We start from the raw sequence: 18385 nt of genomic DNA, 5'->3' as shown, positions 1-18385 counted from the left end.
GCTGTTGTGCAGCATCCGGCCAGCAGCTGCATCTGAAGAATGACGGCTGGTGTCAAAGCGGGTTGATAAGTCGGCCGGCGGTGTCAGAGAGGGATGCCTCCCTCTCGCTAACACCTGGCCCGGGTTTACACACTCAGAGTAAATGTCAGCCGAGCGTCCGGTAAATGATGACTCCATAAGAGAGTCCCAGGCATGTGTCTTGCTCTCTTATCACGTCGTCTCTTTGAGTTTGGAGGAAAGTTTACTCCCTCTGTCTTTTTCATTCTGTATGTGGGGGATGATGCCAGGCGCGCCAGATTCAATGGTTTTAATCTCTTCAGGGGGAGATAGGATCAGCGTGTCGAGGGAGATGGCACTGAGTGGCAGATCTCACTCTGATAGCAGCAACGCTCTCCCTCTCCTCGCCTTTATTTCCTCCCTCGTGTCCTTTTCCATTTGGATTCATTCTTACTTGTTTTTTGACACGGTTTGTATTTTCCTTCAGCTGCGTCTTACTTCCTCTCTTTTATCTACAGTATATGTCTGTTTGGACCACAGTATCCTTTCCCTCGAATGTATTTTCAGGAATAAACACCATGGGATTTTTTTTCCCTCCTTCTAAATCTGGGCATTCAGAGAATAACATCAAAACTGGTTAGTTGCTCATATTTTTCCTCCGGATGTTTCCTTATTGTAGTGCTGCTTAGAATCTGAAAGAGATTTTCCCCCCCCCCTCCTCATTCTCATACCTTATTTGCTTGCTTGTATCTCTCGACACTCTCTCTCCCTCCCTGCTTTTCTTGCTCCGTCCCTTGGGCATTGAGCTGTTAATTGCCTTTTCCATGTGGAAGTCTCTCACTCGCCTCGGCTTTGTTCGGGCTCTCCAGAGCAGCGGCGTGTCTGACTGTTGCAGCGGCGGGATAAGAATCGCCCAGTCCACCAGAGAGCCACGGAGCCTGACTGCACCGGTTTGGACAGTGTGACAAAATGACCCCTTTTATCAGTCCCCAACAGGCCAAGTACAAAGGTCACCGGCACAATATTTCAGAGGACCCCATTATAAATAGTCTGTCCGGACAGTCTAGACTGTAACGTAATTGGCCAAATGATTGCAACTTTCCTGAGTGTCCCCGTGAAGTTTGTGTCAGTCTGAAAACGCTATTTTTCTTCATAGTTAAAAGTAGAAAAAACTCATCCGATGAAAGTCCAAGGTCATGTTCACCGCACTGTAAAACTGTAAAAAGCTAAATTAGAAAAACCTCTAGATGAACATTTTACTATGCTAATATGCTGCTATTTTAGTTGAGCATGATAAGGTTTCGTGATTGACCTTGAAGCCTTGAAGATGAAATTGAAGGTTGATGCGATAGTTTCCTCTCTTTTTTGCCCTCTTTCTGTAGTCGCAAACCAGTTTTGATGTGATGATGGCAGAAGAGATTATGCATCAACAATGTTCAGCATTCATCCGGGCCGGTTCAAGAAGTTCCACGTACGTTTGACCGCCTGAGAAGCGTGAAGGTGTGGAACCAGTGAAATCCATCGCAAAGCTGTAATTTGATCACATTAACCCTCGTAAGCTTTTCACTTTTGACTCCAGCAATGAATGCACAGTCATACAGCAGCTCCCAATCCACTGGTTTCAGCCTCTGGCCCTCCATGGCCGGTGGTTCTGGCATCCCAGCGCTCCGCCAAACGGCAGAGAGAGAGAGAGAGAGAGAGAGAGAGAGAGAGAGAGAGCTCAGTGAGCGCACCCAGCTTGTGATTATGTGGGGGTTGTTGATGATCGCGCTCGGCTGGCAGGCACCATGTGTGCTCAATATTTGCTGTGGGGCCCTGCGACTACACCGCAAATCCATTTCCACCAGGACGGCACAGCCGCAGAAGTTGGATCCATGCTGTTTCATCCGATGTATCATTTTAGGAAATACCATGTCGGCTGGCAAAGAAGAAAATATTTACCTTTCCAGTCAGCTTCATCCCCTCACGCAGCCTAAAGGGGGTTTATATACCAGAAACACATTTTCTCACTTTCCCAGTGCAATGATTCCTTTAATTTCAAATATATTTAAGCCTCTATATGTGTTTTATTATTCATTTGCATATGCTCATTATCACACGCTGCACCTTGGCAGACCCTCAAATCTGTCAGGGGACTTTTTCAAAGCTCTAACAGCAACAGTGAGAAAACACACACACACACACACACACACACACACAAAAAAACCCCTCTGGTGTCACTCTGCAAATCTGTATGCCATAAAGACCTCCTCCCTACCTTCAGTATGACAGCGCTATTCAGAAGTTGCCACCCCCACGGAGCAAAGGACAGACAAGGGCAACAACCAGAGCGTATGTTACAACAAGTCGAGCCAGCGACTCCCCACAAAAACGCCAATGTGCCACTCAGAGAGCTAACGAGCTTACACATATTTAGTGTTTTGACAAGAGGAATTTAATTGCAGTTTGTCGGTGTCTTCCACAAATCATTCGGTGATTTAAGTGTCTCGGATTTCTCCGTGCTCAGACACAAACGGCGGTCTAGCCGCTGCAGTGGTTGTAAAGAATATTTAAGGTCCGTTCCTGGCCTGACAAGAGCTGCTGCTTTTCCTATGACATCTCGCGGAGCACCGTATTTAACTTTTAGAAGTTCCTTTATCATCGGCACTGCAGAAGTATTTTCAAGCCTATTTTTACCAGCTGCGAAGTTACTGCTTTACAAGCCGACTTGTGCCCATTGAATCAAAACTCTCAGACAAAGCAGGTTTGAAAACCGCTCTCTACAAAGCGAGAGCCGCCACAGAAACTCCCACGGTGAGGTGTGAAGATTATTGTTTAGCAGCACGAGTGTTTCCAATGAGAGGTGTCGCTATCAAGCTACCTTCAAATACTCATCCTCTAATAGTTCTATTCAAACTGAGAGGAAAATACAAAAATGCTGTAACAAGCTCTATTTGTAGGAAAAACAATGTCAAAAAATATGATTTCAAACATGGTTTCAAATACTATTACTACTATTAGAGACAAATAAAATGACTTTTTTGGTATATATGTGCATACCTGGCAATATATTGTCCAGAAGAAGGCAGTTCGTGTAGGTTTGGCTTGTCATAACAATTCACCATGTTTTGAATCAACGCCAGGTCTGGCCTCACCAGCGTCGCCGCAGAGACGGCTCGGCCAATCAGCTGCAAAGCATCCCGTATGTAGAAGCTTATTGGCTTGCGTCCAACCTCCCCGTAGGCTAACAGCCCAAGGGGTCCTCCCAGAGTGTGTAACGAATCTGGAGACAAGGGGTATCCCATGATCCACTGCAGCGCTGGTAGTGATGAGGCGAGGCGCTGAGCAGCCCGCAGGACGGATGAGAGACACTCCGGATCGGATCCCAGGAGGAGAACAGAGGAGATGGGAGAGGAGGAGCGCAGGAAATGAGTGGAGATGATCTTCAAAGCCTCCTCTTCCATCTGATCCTCCCTCCTCTCCTCGCTGGCCTCCCCCCGCCGGTCCCGGCTCCCCGTGATGCGGGTGAGGTTGATGATATCCCACAAATGCCAGGTGGAGCCGCTGTGCCTCTGCAGGTGAGTCAGCAATCCGTCACCGCCCTCGTCCCACCCGGGGCAGATCACAGCTGCTCCTCCCCAACTGCCTTCCCCGCGGCCGCCTCGCTCCCTCTCTCCCTCGCCGCCGCCGCCTTGGAGGACGGCTAACAGCAAGCTGCCCAGGGTCGATGGAGGCACTCGGGCAGACATCTGCAGGTGAAATCGGTTCTGCGAGGAAAAGGAAGGAGAGGGAGAAGAGTCAAAAGAGCAAGAGGCAGATCAAACAGAGGATGATGCGAGAAGGCTGGGAGGAAACGAAAATAGAACAACTGAAGACAAGAACAAGAAAGGGGAAAGAGAAGGAGGGAAAATAAAAACGAGATCAAAATGGAGATGATTCCTGAGTCATGGCTGCCAAACATGAAATTACTTTAAACACAGCGCTCATGAGCATCAGGGTGCTGAAACGCAAATTCCTGCTGCTGTCATAATTTACCACAACACAGATCAGAAACTATCAGTCACATTTGTTCATTATTCCGCGCTCTGAATGGGAGACACAAACAAGGAGTCAATGATTCGCATCTAATCGGCAACATCACAGTTGGCTTGGCAAGACAACAGTAGATTCCACAGTTCATCCAGAAGCCCGCATTTCCACACCCCACTGAAAACACTGGCTTGTTTCATACTGTTCCAAAGCGGATAACACTGTTGTCCTTGAATGCAGCTCACAGATGGACCTTCCCCCTCCTTCCTTTGGGGGTTCCATCCATTTTTCATCCTATCAGCGCTCCAGGCAAGGTTGAAGGGGGAGACGGCTTTTAAATAGAGAGTCCAAAGTTTAGCTGAGCACGACTTGAGATCTGCTCTGAATCATCCCACCTCAGTGAACCCAGATGATGGCAACGCTTTGCAAATTACGATCATAAACACCGTCTGGCACAATCCACACAAGCAGAGGCGTAAGCGTGCACTTACTCGGTTCAAAACACACACACACACGCAGGGACTTAATTACACCTGTACATACAAATACACCACTGAACCATTCAGGAACATACAAAGTGCAAACTTGTTGAATACACACATGCACACCTGTGTGTCTGAAAATGAGATCTCTAAACCCGAATACGCCCCACACTTCCGACACATTCATTCAAATGGAAATCTTCCCACCCTGGAGTATAAAGTAAACAGAGCGACCCTCTGCTGAAAGTCCTTGAGTCCCCGAAGAGGGAAAAGAAAAAAACTATTTGAAGTCTGGTGAGATATGGATGAATTAATGCGGTGTATGTTATTTATCCTCCCGGAGAGGACCAGGTGTGTGCGATGGGGACGAGCGGAGATGGCTCTCCTCGTTTGAACTCAGTGGGACGTCGGCGAGGTGGCGGTCGCCGGCACAGAAGAATATTCAAGGAAAGGTGGCGTGTGCTACCGGTGTGAACATCATGCGTATTTCTGTGAGGAGTGGAGCAGGCGTCATGCATAATTTGTCGAAGGGCTCAGGAAACACAAAAACATGAAGACAGAGGATCAACACAGCGCCTGGAGGCAGCTGGGAGGAATTAGAATGTAAATCTATATCTGCTCTCATTCCAACTTTCTCAGAGCAAGATCCATCTAAGTCATCTCCCTCCTAAATACTAATGTACAGCTAAATGTATGGATCGCTGATGATTCTGACAAAAAGCCGCAAAAATTAGATTTTCATGAAGAATCTAACCAGAAGACTAAATGTGCATCATGGTAAATAACTCTAGATTACACTCTTGCAGTTTGTTAAACAACCAAAGAAGATTTTTTGCTCAATATATCATTGTCAAATTACATGAAATAACATTCAACAGTGGAGGGATGCCACAGCTGCTCTGCACCATCAGTGCTTCGCTCTTTTATTTATTTTTTTTTCTTGCTTGACTTTTAGTGGGATTCTTTCACAATTTCAATTACATTTGAGGCATTTAGCCGGCACGCTTATCCAGATCGACTCACGGCGGGCACAACAGTAGAATTACTTCAAGGGCGAGGACGTGAGCATAATAACAAGAGCGAACCGGAACATTACAGAAGTTGTATTTGTACAAGTCGCTGTTGGGAAGGGAAGAAAATTAGAGGGAACGGAGGAGGCAGATGTGTGAGACCTGATGCGATTCTGAAGAAATAAGGTAATATAAGCCGTTTTGTGAGGGTATGAGTTCCGGCCCATAAGACGTTGAGGCATTACACTGTTTTGGGTGGAGGAGGGAGAACTTCTTTAAAAACTCTGTGGGCAATCGAACATGACAAACACCAAAGTGGACCTTGTGAAACTTTAAGGGGGCGAAAAAAAAAAAAAAAGCAAAGCGTTGAAGTTATTGCCTATTACGACTGGAGTCGGTTCTCATCTGTATTTGAATGTTTCAGCACAATTAAACCCCGTGATATATTATAGCACTGAAATCCCGGAGAGCCTTTTCTGCCGTGCTGAAAAAGTGCAGCTGTGATGTATAACGTTAGAAAAAAAACCCAGCCGGACAAGAAGGATCACCGAGTCCAGGGAAACACGCATTTACAGCTGTGTGTTGGAAACACTCAGGCATGGATGGCAGTTTCAAGCCCGATATCCGCTGTCTGTGCCTGATGGTAATAAGGTTATGTTAACTCATCTCATATAAAGCAGTCCTGAAGGCCAAACTGAAAGGTGGGGCGAAAAGCCGGCCGCTGAGGCAGATTGGAAACCTGACGAGGATAATAGTGTGCCTTTTCCATCGCATTGCACTCCGTTGTTGAGCTAAAGACAAATAAATCAAATTCTGTATAATAAATAAAAAGACAGATATCTTTCAGCTCTCCATCTTTTCACTTGGAGTTTGCATGTTCTCTCTGATGGGTTTTTGTTGTGTACTTCTGCTTCCTCCCACAGGCGCTCCTGATGAGTGAGCTAACCCCGTCCAAATTGCCTTGTGGGTCTGAGAGTTTCTCTGAGTTTGCACAATGTTGGACTGGGGATACGTCCAGTCCGCACACGACCTATTACCCAATTTCAGCTGCTGTCAAACTCCAGCCCCCTGTGAGGCCGCGCTGGATGAAGCAAGGCAGCAAAGCCCAACCACAAACATGTCCTTTTGCTTTACAAACTTTCTTCATCCTTTGTTTCATTGTGACACGCCGCTGCAGACGTGTCACCTGCACAGGAGTGGAGCAAATCCCCACACAGTGATATTTGGAGAAAAGTTCAGTTCAGCGCTCTCACTGTCTCGTTCTACAGGACAACTTGAGGGGATTCAACTCTGACATTATTACTCATCTTGCTAGAAGTAGATTTCAGGAGAAGGATGCACGGTCAGTGGCAACACTCAGGTTGTTGGCTGTGTGCGTGCGTGTGTGTGTGTATATAACCTCAGTTTCCTGTGTTTTGATGACACACAGCGTGATGTTCTGCTGTCATCAGCTTCAGGGTTCGACATGCTGTGCATTCCCTGAGGGGACAATAAAGCCACCTTTCAGAGATGGTCCTCCCGCACGCCACGATGTGACACACAGTTATTTGAGTTGCTGTTGTCTCTGTGAAATTTTTGAACCAGTCAGGCATCTTTCCCCGCACGGCTCCAGCTGACTGGATGTTTTCTATTCGTCAGACTATTCCCTGTAAGCTGCAGATGGATGTTACACAATCAACATTTTCTGATCCTCAGTTTGGATTTCAGTAAAACATCTTGACCTCGATTGATGCTTAAATAGTTTTATTTATTAATCAAAACACCAAAGATCCCAATGCATAATGTAAACATTGAAAAAAAAGACTGTTTCTGTCTTGTGATTGGCTGAAAATATATAGGTGAGCAAAAGAAGGAGAAATTGTTCTTTTCTTCATACGTAATCTGCAAAATACATGACGGAATACTTTCCTGTTACAACAGATTACTCACTCACCATGAAAAGATGAATTTCACCTCCCTAATTCCACATCTACCTCTTCACCTCACACTCCTGCAATGTAAGAAAATATGATGCAATTTGATAGCTGCTGATGCCAACTCATAGTAAGCCCCAAACAGCTTACTGTCAGTCAAGCTCTTATTAGTCATTGCCTATTTTTCTTTCAAACAGATGCATTATATGTTCCTTTTAAATTCTAACGAAGCACTTTTCCCCCTCTAAATCCCTAAACAGGGTGAAAATATCTCGCATCTTAACGTATTGCAATGTATTCCGTGCAATAAAATCTCTGTCAGTCACTTAATCCAGCACGTCTTAAAAACAAGCAGGCAACATCAGTGCTTATCCCTGTGACACACCGCATTTAATGTGTGTGTATTTGCATGCTGGTGCGCGAATGTCTACAACAGACGTTCCAGTCCACTGTGGCTGTCCGTGTGAGTTTGGTTTGTTTTGACATCCTGAGCCTTTTGCATCAGGTCGGGGCCAACTTTGTTGCTCCAGTTATCGGGTATTTGAATTTAAAATGTCATTTTTTTTTAGCGGTCCAGTGGGATCCTGAGTTGAGTTTTGATCTCCAGAGGAATGCGGGCAGTCTTGTGTCGTCACCGTCTAGACAAGATAAAAGGTGGCTGCACACTCTCCAACTGGAAACTTTTGCGTAACTTTTGCTATAAAATGGAGGAATGCCTTTTATGTTTTGCAGGGATTTGCTCTGCTGTGCCGGGACCAGCTGCAGACGTACAGGCTTGATCTTACCAGCCATGATACTCAGACCTTCTCCGCAGCTCAAAGTCTATCCAGACCTGATGCGATCTCTTTGTAAAGCGCACAGATCGCTCACAGGCTCGGCCGGAATAGTAATGGATTCAATGAGCAGCTGCGCATTTCTCATCTGTAAAAGACCGCCCGGCTGTGCATGTGTGTGTGTGTGTGTGTGTGCGTGTGTGTGTATTTTTTATGGGCATGCTCTTATCTTTTTTTCCATTCACAGGTAAAAAGCTCCATCCAAAAGCATGAGGCTAAAAAGACTCGGAACTAAGGATGTCAGATAAGCACGGCTAAAAGGAGCGTCAGCATTATGCGAGTATAAAATATATAAAATCCATACCCTCTTTCACACAACTGCAAATGAGAAGCCTTGAACCAAACCTTTAGCTCGGCTGTATGAATGTGTCGGGCGGTTGTGTGCGCCGCGTTGGCCTGAAGATTTTCAGGTCTTTCAACACATACATGCACTGAAGCCTGAACGCACAGACACCAGAAGGACACACAAACAAACAGGCGAGCGAGCGAGTGAGCGAGCGCGGCAGAGGCACCCGCTCAAGAACACACTGATACAGTACAAACACACTGAGGTGTGAATACTTGAGCATAAACCCAGGGGGATCCGTGGGCAATGTGGAGTAAGCAAACCGACAGGAGTGCGTTGAATCAGAACAGGAGGGAGCAGCTCCCTGTTACTAAGCTCATTCTTTATTTAGGCCTCCATAAGAAAAGCATCAACACTTGGATGGCGTGCATTCGGTTGTTCACTTTACAATGCCAAAAAGGAAGAAAAAAAAAAAAAAAGATTTCCCCGGTAAAAGAAGAAAAAAAAAAAACAGCAGCACCTGCAGTTTCAAAGCTTATTAAAAAGAAGTTGGAGAGGAAACTAAAGAAGTGGGACAAGGGAGCATAATTGTTTGAGTGTCTATTGGAGGGCTTAAGAAGCTAACAGAAGCCAAAAGAGCCCAAAATGTAAGCTGAGGCTGTGGGAAACCAGGTGTCTCCTCTTGTCCTTCTTCCAAAGCTTCAGGCGTGGAATCTTTTTCAACTTGCTGCTTCTTCACTTACTGCAAAGGCTCGCTCCAACCCAAGTCATGCTTACCACTGAAATTGCATAACATTTGCATCCGGCACAGCACTGGTGGACAGAGCGATGGGGTTTTTTTTTGGGGAGTTGCTTTGAATCCAGCTGAACGGACCCCTGCCTCAGCCTCTGAATTGCTGCTTAGCTTTTCCCACCGTCCAGAAACAAAGCTCATGGTCAGGGCAGCGGGCCAAACAACAACCCTTCGCCGAACACATTAATATTTTATCAGCGCGGTCACCAGGTGAGTTGGCCGTATGTAGCGGGGATGGAAGAAGAGATAGGAGGCAGGAGGCAGGCAAAAGAAAGAGAGAATTCGGTTTGTAGATGTGAATATATGTTTGAGATGAAAGCGGAATTGATATGCAGTTTAATATCCGCGTTTGTGAAAAGAGCTAAAAGGTGATGGTTTGCATGTGAATGTGTGCGCAGCAGATAGGAACAAGACAGACTGGGGTGGTTGTGCTCTTGTGTCTTGAGAAGGAAAGATTTTCCCAGCAGGTTGTGAGACGTATATTTCAAACACCTGAGATGAAAAGTGAGTATTGTAACCTGAATGTCAGACTCAAATGTCAGCAGGCACGGGCTCACATGCACCAATAAAATAATGTAAATCCTGCCTAAGCGATTCCATTTAACCTGCTGAGCTAAACTGGTGAGTTAAACAGTCACCTCAGATGGAAGAATAAAGAAACTGCTCAACGTGTATCGTCTTCAGATGGCATTTTTTTTTCCATTCACTGTCCAAACAGCATGCACGATTGAATAAAGCCAGTCAGTTGTTTGCATAGTTAATGAACCAATGTTGAGCAACCCTCTTTAGCTGACCAGACGGCGGCTAACCGGGCCCGTTTGTTGTGCTGTTGTGTAATTGTATGCAAATGGCATTGTTTAATTTTCCCCTAATTTCCTTACGTCTCCTGGCGCTAAGTGTAATATGGGTGACTTTAATCTCGCTCAGCCATGCTGCCGGGGACTGGAGCTAAGCTTGTTGGGGGGGGGAAAAAAAAAAAAAAAAAGCTGGTGCTGCTACACACGCATGCAGCTGGGGCACCAGTGTAATTGCACGCATGCACGCACGCACGGGCGCATGAAAGTATGGCGCGCACACACATGCACGCCAAAGCACAACTGTGAAGCAATCAGCCACTTAACACAGCAAATGACTATGGTTATCTAAGCATAACAGCCTGTTGGCTCAGAGAAGCAGAGTGATAAGCAGTAAGATACACACTATTAGGCTCCACCACAGAACTGGCCACAGATTGAAAGAGGGGCTAAATCTTGTTTCACAGTTAACAGTTGATGGAGATGGGGCCATGTCTTTCTGATTGTCACTGTTGAATTACATATGCAAATACCTTGACTCCATCCAGTTCCACCCACCATCTCCAATACAGTTATGGGGCGGCAAAGTGCGCGGAAGATTGCGGCCCTTGGGGGCGAGCACGGCGAAACGGGCGTGCACAAAGTGTAAAGCATACTTCGAATTAGGTTTGATTAGAGGGAAATGGTTGCTTATTGCTTGGGCTGTTGCATGGCACTGAGAGTCTGGAGACTGCTGGAGGTATAAGGCCTTCGAGTCCATTAAACACAAGGACCTTGTTAGTTTCCCTGGTGGTGTGAGGCGGGTTGCAAAAATAGGAGGTGAAAGCCGGCTATACGGTGGCATCATAAAAATACCATTGTAGACCTGAGCGATTGTGGGAGAAGCCATAAAAGTCCTGACAGCCCATGTCTTCTCTTTTCCTCCAGGCTCTGACTTTATGGCAATCATTTCAAATGGAAGAGAAGCCAGGAAGAAAATGGATTCCCTCATTTTGTACGTCGGAGGCAAATCAGCCGTAGCTGAGTGGATATGTTTGTGTATGAATGTGCGAGTAAAAAAAAGGAAGAAGAAAAAAAACCCAAAAAACCTTCCATATGTGTACACGTATACACAACCATTTGTCTTTTTGGCACTGTTTTCAAGAGCGTTTGCACGATGTGTGAAAATGCCAGTGATTTGCAAATCATTCGGAGGAATATTGTTCTCAGCGTGGCTTCAAATTAATTTGAGCGATCAAGACACAAAGCACATCAGCATTTTCCCCCCTCAAGCATCGCGAGCAACTGAAGAACTGAGGGGAACCAGACGCACAACATGTACACACTCGTCTTGTAACACACGAACCCAGGCAGGCTGATCACATGCTCTAACCAGCCGAGTGCTTTGGGCTTTGTGTATTACCCATGAAGAAGTTTCGGCGACATGATTCCGCAGTTTAATCAAATGGTGATCCAGAGGGGATATCTAAAAACCCAGCGCATATCAAAGTATGCAAATTCTTCCCTGCTAGTCTGGTGCGTTGCGTGGATGAAGTAATCCAGTGCAGAATGTTCACTTTTATTATCAGTTGACTCCGGATTTAATGAGCCTCCACAAGCTCTCGAATGTCCTGATGTCATCAATAATAATCAGATAGCGGAAACAGCGGGGGGACCGAATGTGCTGCTCTGGACTGGTTAGTCAGGTCTCTAGTCAGCCGACGTTAGCGCTGAGTGCACTGCTAGCATTGGTGAAGGCTGTCATCTCAGCACGCTGCATCTGCGCCTCTTTTGTCAGGAGCTCCTTTGATCCCCTTAGTTGCAGAGATACAAGCCCACAGCAGAAATATGCTGAATGGATTCATGTATCATCCTCCCCCCTACAAACAGCCTCTGGCCCCCTCACTATTTATGATCATAATAGCTGCCGTTATTTATTAAAGAGAGCGATTGTTGTCCTTGCTCTCGACAATGTTGTTTTCTCTGCCGGAGAGAACAATATTTGTCCTTTTGGTGCGACCCTGTGTGTGATATGAGGAGTCATAGTGAATGTGATGGTGATTGATTCCAATGTTGAGCAGTGGAGAGAGGTACACAGGAAGGCTAATCTGAGTTATGATTGCCACTGTAATCGCATTTCCTCCCCTGACTCATCCATCCGCCCTACAGTAGTGCATACATGCTGTATTCTGATTACGCCGCACATCTGTCAATAACGCAGACTGCAGCGGTGGAGCCGGAACACACGCCCGCTCCCTCTCCAACGCCTTCCACCGGTTTTCCCAGATCACAGCTCCCTCGCTTCCCGCAGCCCAGCCTGATCGTCCTTTTCTCGACGACTTTCTAACCTGCTGGAGGTGGCATCGAACGTTCGGAGCAATCACGACATCCTGTTGGGGGTAAACTAAGCTGTTATAGGTGTTCTGGCGCCGGTACGGGGTGGAGAATGGTCTCTTGCTGGGTTATAATTTGACCAGCAGGCAGCTGGACTGATGAGACGGCAGCATTAGTTACTGAAGACTGATGCCAACAGTTCACCAAGTACAGATGCAGAGTGGCATGACGCCATTAACAGTCAGCCCACGGGGGAGCAGAACTGCAAACAGCACAAACTTCAGGGGGGGACACAATTATTCACAACACCCCAGCGGTAAAAGCACACAGTGCCGGTAATGAGACGTCTGGAGCTTTTAGCACAAGGTGCGTTTCTCCGTTATGTGCAATATTTCTTCATCTGAGCGCGCGTGTGTATTGATGCGCGCGTTTGTTTTTCGCGCGCATGTGTTTCTCAAGACGTGCGAACAAGCAGATCTCTAATGGAACAGATCCCTTTGCATCAGCCGTGTTGAATACTGAAACTCAAATTGGACTTCCCAGGAGTGAAATAAAATGACGAGAGAGATGGAAGTCATTTAGGGCCAGCATGTTTGTGTGAGCGTCTAGAGAGACAAGGGTGTGTGTGTGTGTGTGTGTGTGTGTATGTGTGTGTGAGAGAGAGAGAGAGTGAATGAGTGAGTGAGGGGGTAATGTGTGGGTTCCACGATGGATGGGCTCGCAGTGAGTAAATGACCTGCCGTGATTCAGCCTATCAGCTGAGCTCTCCACCCAGACTCCCTGATATCCCCTTTCATCCATCTCTATAAGGGAGAGATGACGGAGAGATGGAGAGGTAGGGGGACGAGCGACGGCGGAGATGAATATCCACCCAGGAGAGTGAACGATTTCAAGTGCAGGAGCAGGCATTAAAGGGGCTAATTAGAGAAGAGGGAAATTTTTGGGGAACAAGAGCGACAAAGACAGAACAGTGAACAAAACGACTATTAAACTCAAATCTGAATCTGGGGTAATGCGTATGACAAACGGCAGCCTGTTCACACCAGAAGTGCCTCTCTAATGCGACCGAGTTCCAGTCAATTGAGAGACCATTTGGGGTTAGCCGATTTGGGGCACAGATGACTGTCTTGTTTGGCTTCAGCCGGCTCCTGGTGCTAAATGACCACATTAGCAATGCAGAGAATGCACAAGTAGCCACTGCAGAGTTGAACAGTTTACCTAGAAATTAAGAGCTTCGTTTCACAAACGAGAATTGACAATTTGGGAGAAAGAGTCCGAGGAAGGCACGGAGCACAAATCCAACCAGAGACAAGAGCCACCTGAATTAATTTGCAAAATGTCTCTTTTATAAAATTACCACGTATCATTTTGCAGGACGTTACATCTCGTGTTAAAGTGTCCTTGCTTGTCCAAACCAATCTGCCGTTCCCTGCAACCTGCCCACCCACTGGGACATCAGTCTGAGATTTCTGATTTGTTCAGAGTATCAACTTTGTTTTCCTCTGAAGGTTTGTGAGAGAAAGCAATTCGTGGGGACACGGGCTCCGTATTAGAAAGGTGGGGACGGGGACATGGATTTAAATGTAGATGAAAAGAGATTCAAGTAGCCATGCAGCTTGAATCAGAAAACCGTGGAGCTGAAATGGCTCAAGAGAAACCTTGAAATAAGAGATGATGAGAAGACATGGACCTAATTTTTTAAGGTTTGTCCATCACTTCCGTCAGTTCAATCCTACTTTTAAAATTTCTGTGCTTAGTTTGTGGAGAACTGTTCTCTGAGAACATATTGCTTTTTCATGTTTAAAAATGTACAATTTCCTTTATTGCTGATGCTTTATTGACCCCCTTGGGGGAATCATTACTCTGTGTGTAATTATCCTACAGAGAACACTCGGAGCAGTGTGCTGCCACGGTGTTGTGTCCTGGGAGATGCTGCAGATTAAGGATGGTAATCAGTGGAAGCATGTCGGTATTAGGATTCCAACCTGCAAACATCTGAACATCTCGCCTCTTTAACCTCCAGGCCGCGGTACGATGTGTTATTACTTAGAATGATCAAAATAAATAAGACTTTGAATAGTCGACCAGTTAATAAAGGAAAACTGTATTAAGTCACAAGAGTTCTGTGACGTCTTGCTGGCAGGCGCACTGAAGTTATCAGGTTTTCCCACTTTGGCTCAAAGTCTTGCAATCAGAGCTAAATCAACAATAGTTTTTTTTTTTTTTTTGCTCACAAGCCACTTCCAAAAGTCAATATTTTCACCAGCCGCAACTTTTTGGATGAGAAATTCTATTATCATCTGATTACAATTGATTAGAGTGTTACCATTCAGCCCCAAAACAAGATGAATAACTCTGCAAAACGTTAATGGTGGCAGGTAAAATATTATCATTCTAGAAAACAGACTTTTATCTATTTTCAAATTTTCATAATCCTTAAATGCATTTCTGCCGATCCCAGGAGCATTCGTCTACATCTACGCCGTCTTCCTCTCTCCTGCTGCTGCAGCCATGGCGCCACAGCTGGCTTCATTCAGCTTCGTCATTGGTTCACAGCTAAAGGCCTTCTCAGCGTGCTTATTGTTTCAGATCAGTCGAGGCAAATCCCTGCAAAACCCGCACATTCATGCACATGGATTCACACTCACATTGATTTTGACAGGGATTTAAATTTGACTTTGTTACAAACCAAAATGTCGGAATATGTTGTAAATCCACTGAGTTTGAATTACTTTAATTATGTAATGACCTCCTGCTACGACAGAAGTGAATGCACTGACAGGAGTTAATGAGGCGTCGACTCACATATGCCGGTGCTTGTTGTTCGAAGCGTCTGCCGTATCGGTATCATTGGTACATCTGGAACTGAAAGCAACTTTGCTGGCCTTGGTGACAAAGCGACTCAATACCGCTACCTAATGTGCAACATGGGCATTATTTGCCCCTCTAACAGGAAAAAACTCAGAGAAATACACAAACTTGAGTGATGCACAGTGGGAGCAGGAGCTAATCAAACCATTTAAAATGCTGCATTTCTTATCTAATGCATTATAATTAAGCAGAATTGATCTTTACTTATGGCTTGGCTCTCCACAGCGGTTCAGTTCTTAATGTGGCCACTCGGGAGAGCGTAATTGCCTATCCCGTATCTTAAGTCTTATTCACTGTTGAAACATCAAGCATGAATGCTTAAAATGTCAAAGACGACACCCCACTGTACAGCAGACGCCTCGCTGCACGGCATCGCGTTGGAAATCTTCACCCAGAGGATCTGCAGCGCGGACGAATTAAACACAGTTAACCTTTGTGCGAAAATCGGTGTAATCCTGCAAGGTTTCATCAATCGAACATTCCTAGTCGCTCTTTTCAGCGGCTTCCCCATCCCGCCACATGGACCAGCATAAGGCGCAGGCCCACATAAATTCTGCGCATCTGTGCCTGTCATTAACTCACTCCGCCAATAAACTGTGAATAAACCGTGGTAATGTTGTCCTAATGATTAACTTTCAAGAAGGGATTACTTGCTGTGACTGCTGCAGTACTAATTTAGACAGATGTAAATATTTTTTCCCCACAACAGCTACCATTGTGGCATCTATATTTAAACCTTTATTTGCACTGGGATGATTTGCGGCGCATGCTGAGCCTGCAGCTTTCTCACTTATGTTTATTTACAGTTATTTCCCCCAGAACAGCACGGCACAGCCAACATCCCTCAAACCCCGACCACAGAAATAAGTGCCTTGCTCAAGGACACCACTGCTTGGGATATTTAAGTTACGACTTGACTTTGCATGGCAACATATTTCAGAATTTCCACCAGTGACCTTGCCCACCAGCTGTTTTCTCAGTAAACAGCTGTATTATGATGATGTGGCCCTCACACTGTTTTTCGTCGGAGATCGAACTACAGAACATAAACAACAACAATGCAGCTGCCAAATGCAGATTTCAAACAGCAGTAAATGCCTCTCGAGAGGATGCTATTTTGCAGCGTTTCCTCCCTTTGTATTGCTGTAAACAGTCATATAAGGCTTGATCGTGCATCCAAATACACGGATGAGAGCAGACCGCTCCTGTTTTATGTGGATATCAGGTCACATCTCTGTAGAATAACATTTACTTGCATCTGCACTGCTTTTGTAAACTGTCTGATCTTCACAAAAAAAAAAAAAAAAAGCCTTGTGCTTTCTGTTGAGGTGATATTGAAGAAAAAGGGGGGTGAGGAAAAAAAAAAAAAAAAAGAAAAAGATAAAGTAATAACAAAAATGGGCCAAACGCCTCAGTGACTACTATAATCAAAGTACAACATTTCAAGTTACCGCAGCCGATACATAAATAGTGAATGGAACTGATGTGCTTTACGGGATAATAAGCTGTCACTCCGTTCACTTAAGGAGCCCATTAAATAAACATGGATTTTTAGGGCCTAAAGTGGTGTACTTAACATACGCTTGGGGGATGATGCAGATTAAAAAAAATAAAAAGCAATATTACAAGTATGCACTTAGCATAGCCCCTGAGCACTTTTTTACTTGTAAATGTGCCATTAGTCACTGTGATGACTCATCTTGCGTAGTGAGGTCTAATTGTCCGCCGCAACCTCTCCGTTCACATGTAACCTTTAAGTAGCCCTAAAGAGACGCGCGCACACGGGTTTATCCGCAAGAAAAAAAATGCGCCACGGCTGCGCCGACACCTGCGGTAAACGCAAAGCAATTTGTTGCAAGGGTAAAACAATCCCATGCAATTACATCCAGCCATGTGCGATTCATGCATGATAAGGAAAACATAGATAGTGGATAAGGCTAATTGGAGCTTTGGGGGAATCTGATACACAGGTACACAACAGAAGGTAGAGAGGCTGTCCTCTAAAGAAAAAAAAGAAAATCCCAAATGGAGGAGTCTGGGTTGATTAGATTGGTTAACAAAACATGAGACAAAACACAGTCGACGGCTGTCAGCTTCCTATTTCACAGTGACAGGCAGCTTTGATTTCTATCAACCACTGTAATAATCATTCTCTAATTTCTGAAATGGGAAAATGGGAGACCATAGCAAACGCCGTCAGATCAGAAAACATGTCTGCCTGTGAGTTTTCATGAGATAAACCCACATTTTGTTTCACAATAAATCTCTTTAGTTTGGATACAGAGAGCAGGCTTCATTTGGGAATAATGTGCCCATAATGTGCGTTTGGTGTTTTTTTTTAGGAATGGTTGAAGTGAAACAAAAAACATGTAATATCTTAGCTCATCTTAACACAGACAATGTCTCAGCTGCACAAACCAGTTGTGCAGAATTTAGCCATCTTCCTGGTCTGCTGTGGGTTTAAACAAAGAGATAGCTGCCGTCTCCCCACTAACAAATCTCCCGTGAATACTGGGATCACCAAAACAGCTCATCGTCCTCATTTAAATTTACTGAAAGCTGTGGCATGATGAAAGAAACTTAATTTGTGAATGGAGACCGGAGGATTAACCAGTCACATCAGTTTAGATCCGGCACTGTAGTTCAACCAACATCGATCAGGGACGACATCGACTGATGAATTATGTCCTGTAATATCTTTCAGTGATAAATAGTATCTGCAATAATACAGAGTGTGTTAACATTGTAGTTAATAATTCAATTTGTGAATCCAGTTTGAGACCTATTTTTTCTCCACAACCTTGCAATTTGTCAGGGTGGTTACTCATGCAGCATTCAGCGGAGTGACAATATCAAAAGATGGGCTTATAACATTTATTACTGCTCGACGCAGACTTTAAAGGCTGCAGCTTTGATTTCAAAGTATCCTCCAGTATTTAATCATGTATGAAATACACAAACTCGTCTTTTTTTCTTCAATGTAATTTGAGTAAACAGATATCTGCATATGAATGTAGAGTCTGGAGCCAATGAGGCAAAAAAGAAAAAAAAGGAAAAATCTGAAGCATTGAGGTTTCTGTTTGTA

At 45.0% G+C, this 18385-nt stretch overlaps 1 protein-coding gene across 1 annotated transcript in view; it reads right to left on the bottom strand.

Moving 5' to 3' along the window:
- The window catches only part of grin3ba (glutamate receptor, ionotropic, N-methyl-D-aspartate 3Ba), a 71258-nt gene that overhangs the window by 27539 nt on the left and 25334 nt on the right, over positions 1-18385 (bottom strand). Inside the window, exon 2 of the mRNA XM_030116725.1 lies at positions 3037-3743. Coding sequence (XP_029972585.1) covers positions 3037-3743 — 707 coding nt within the window. The remainder of the gene's footprint in view (positions 1-3036; positions 3744-18385) is intronic.

The sequence above is a fragment of the Salarias fasciatus genome, chromosome 19, assembly GCF_902148845.1.
Source record: "Salarias fasciatus chromosome 19, fSalaFa1.1, whole genome shotgun sequence".
Classification (NCBI taxonomy): domain Eukaryota; kingdom Metazoa; phylum Chordata; class Actinopteri; order Blenniiformes; family Blenniidae; genus Salarias; species Salarias fasciatus.
The sequence above is the reverse complement of the archived record's forward strand: the minus strand, read 5'-3'. Positions and strand labels throughout refer to the sequence as shown.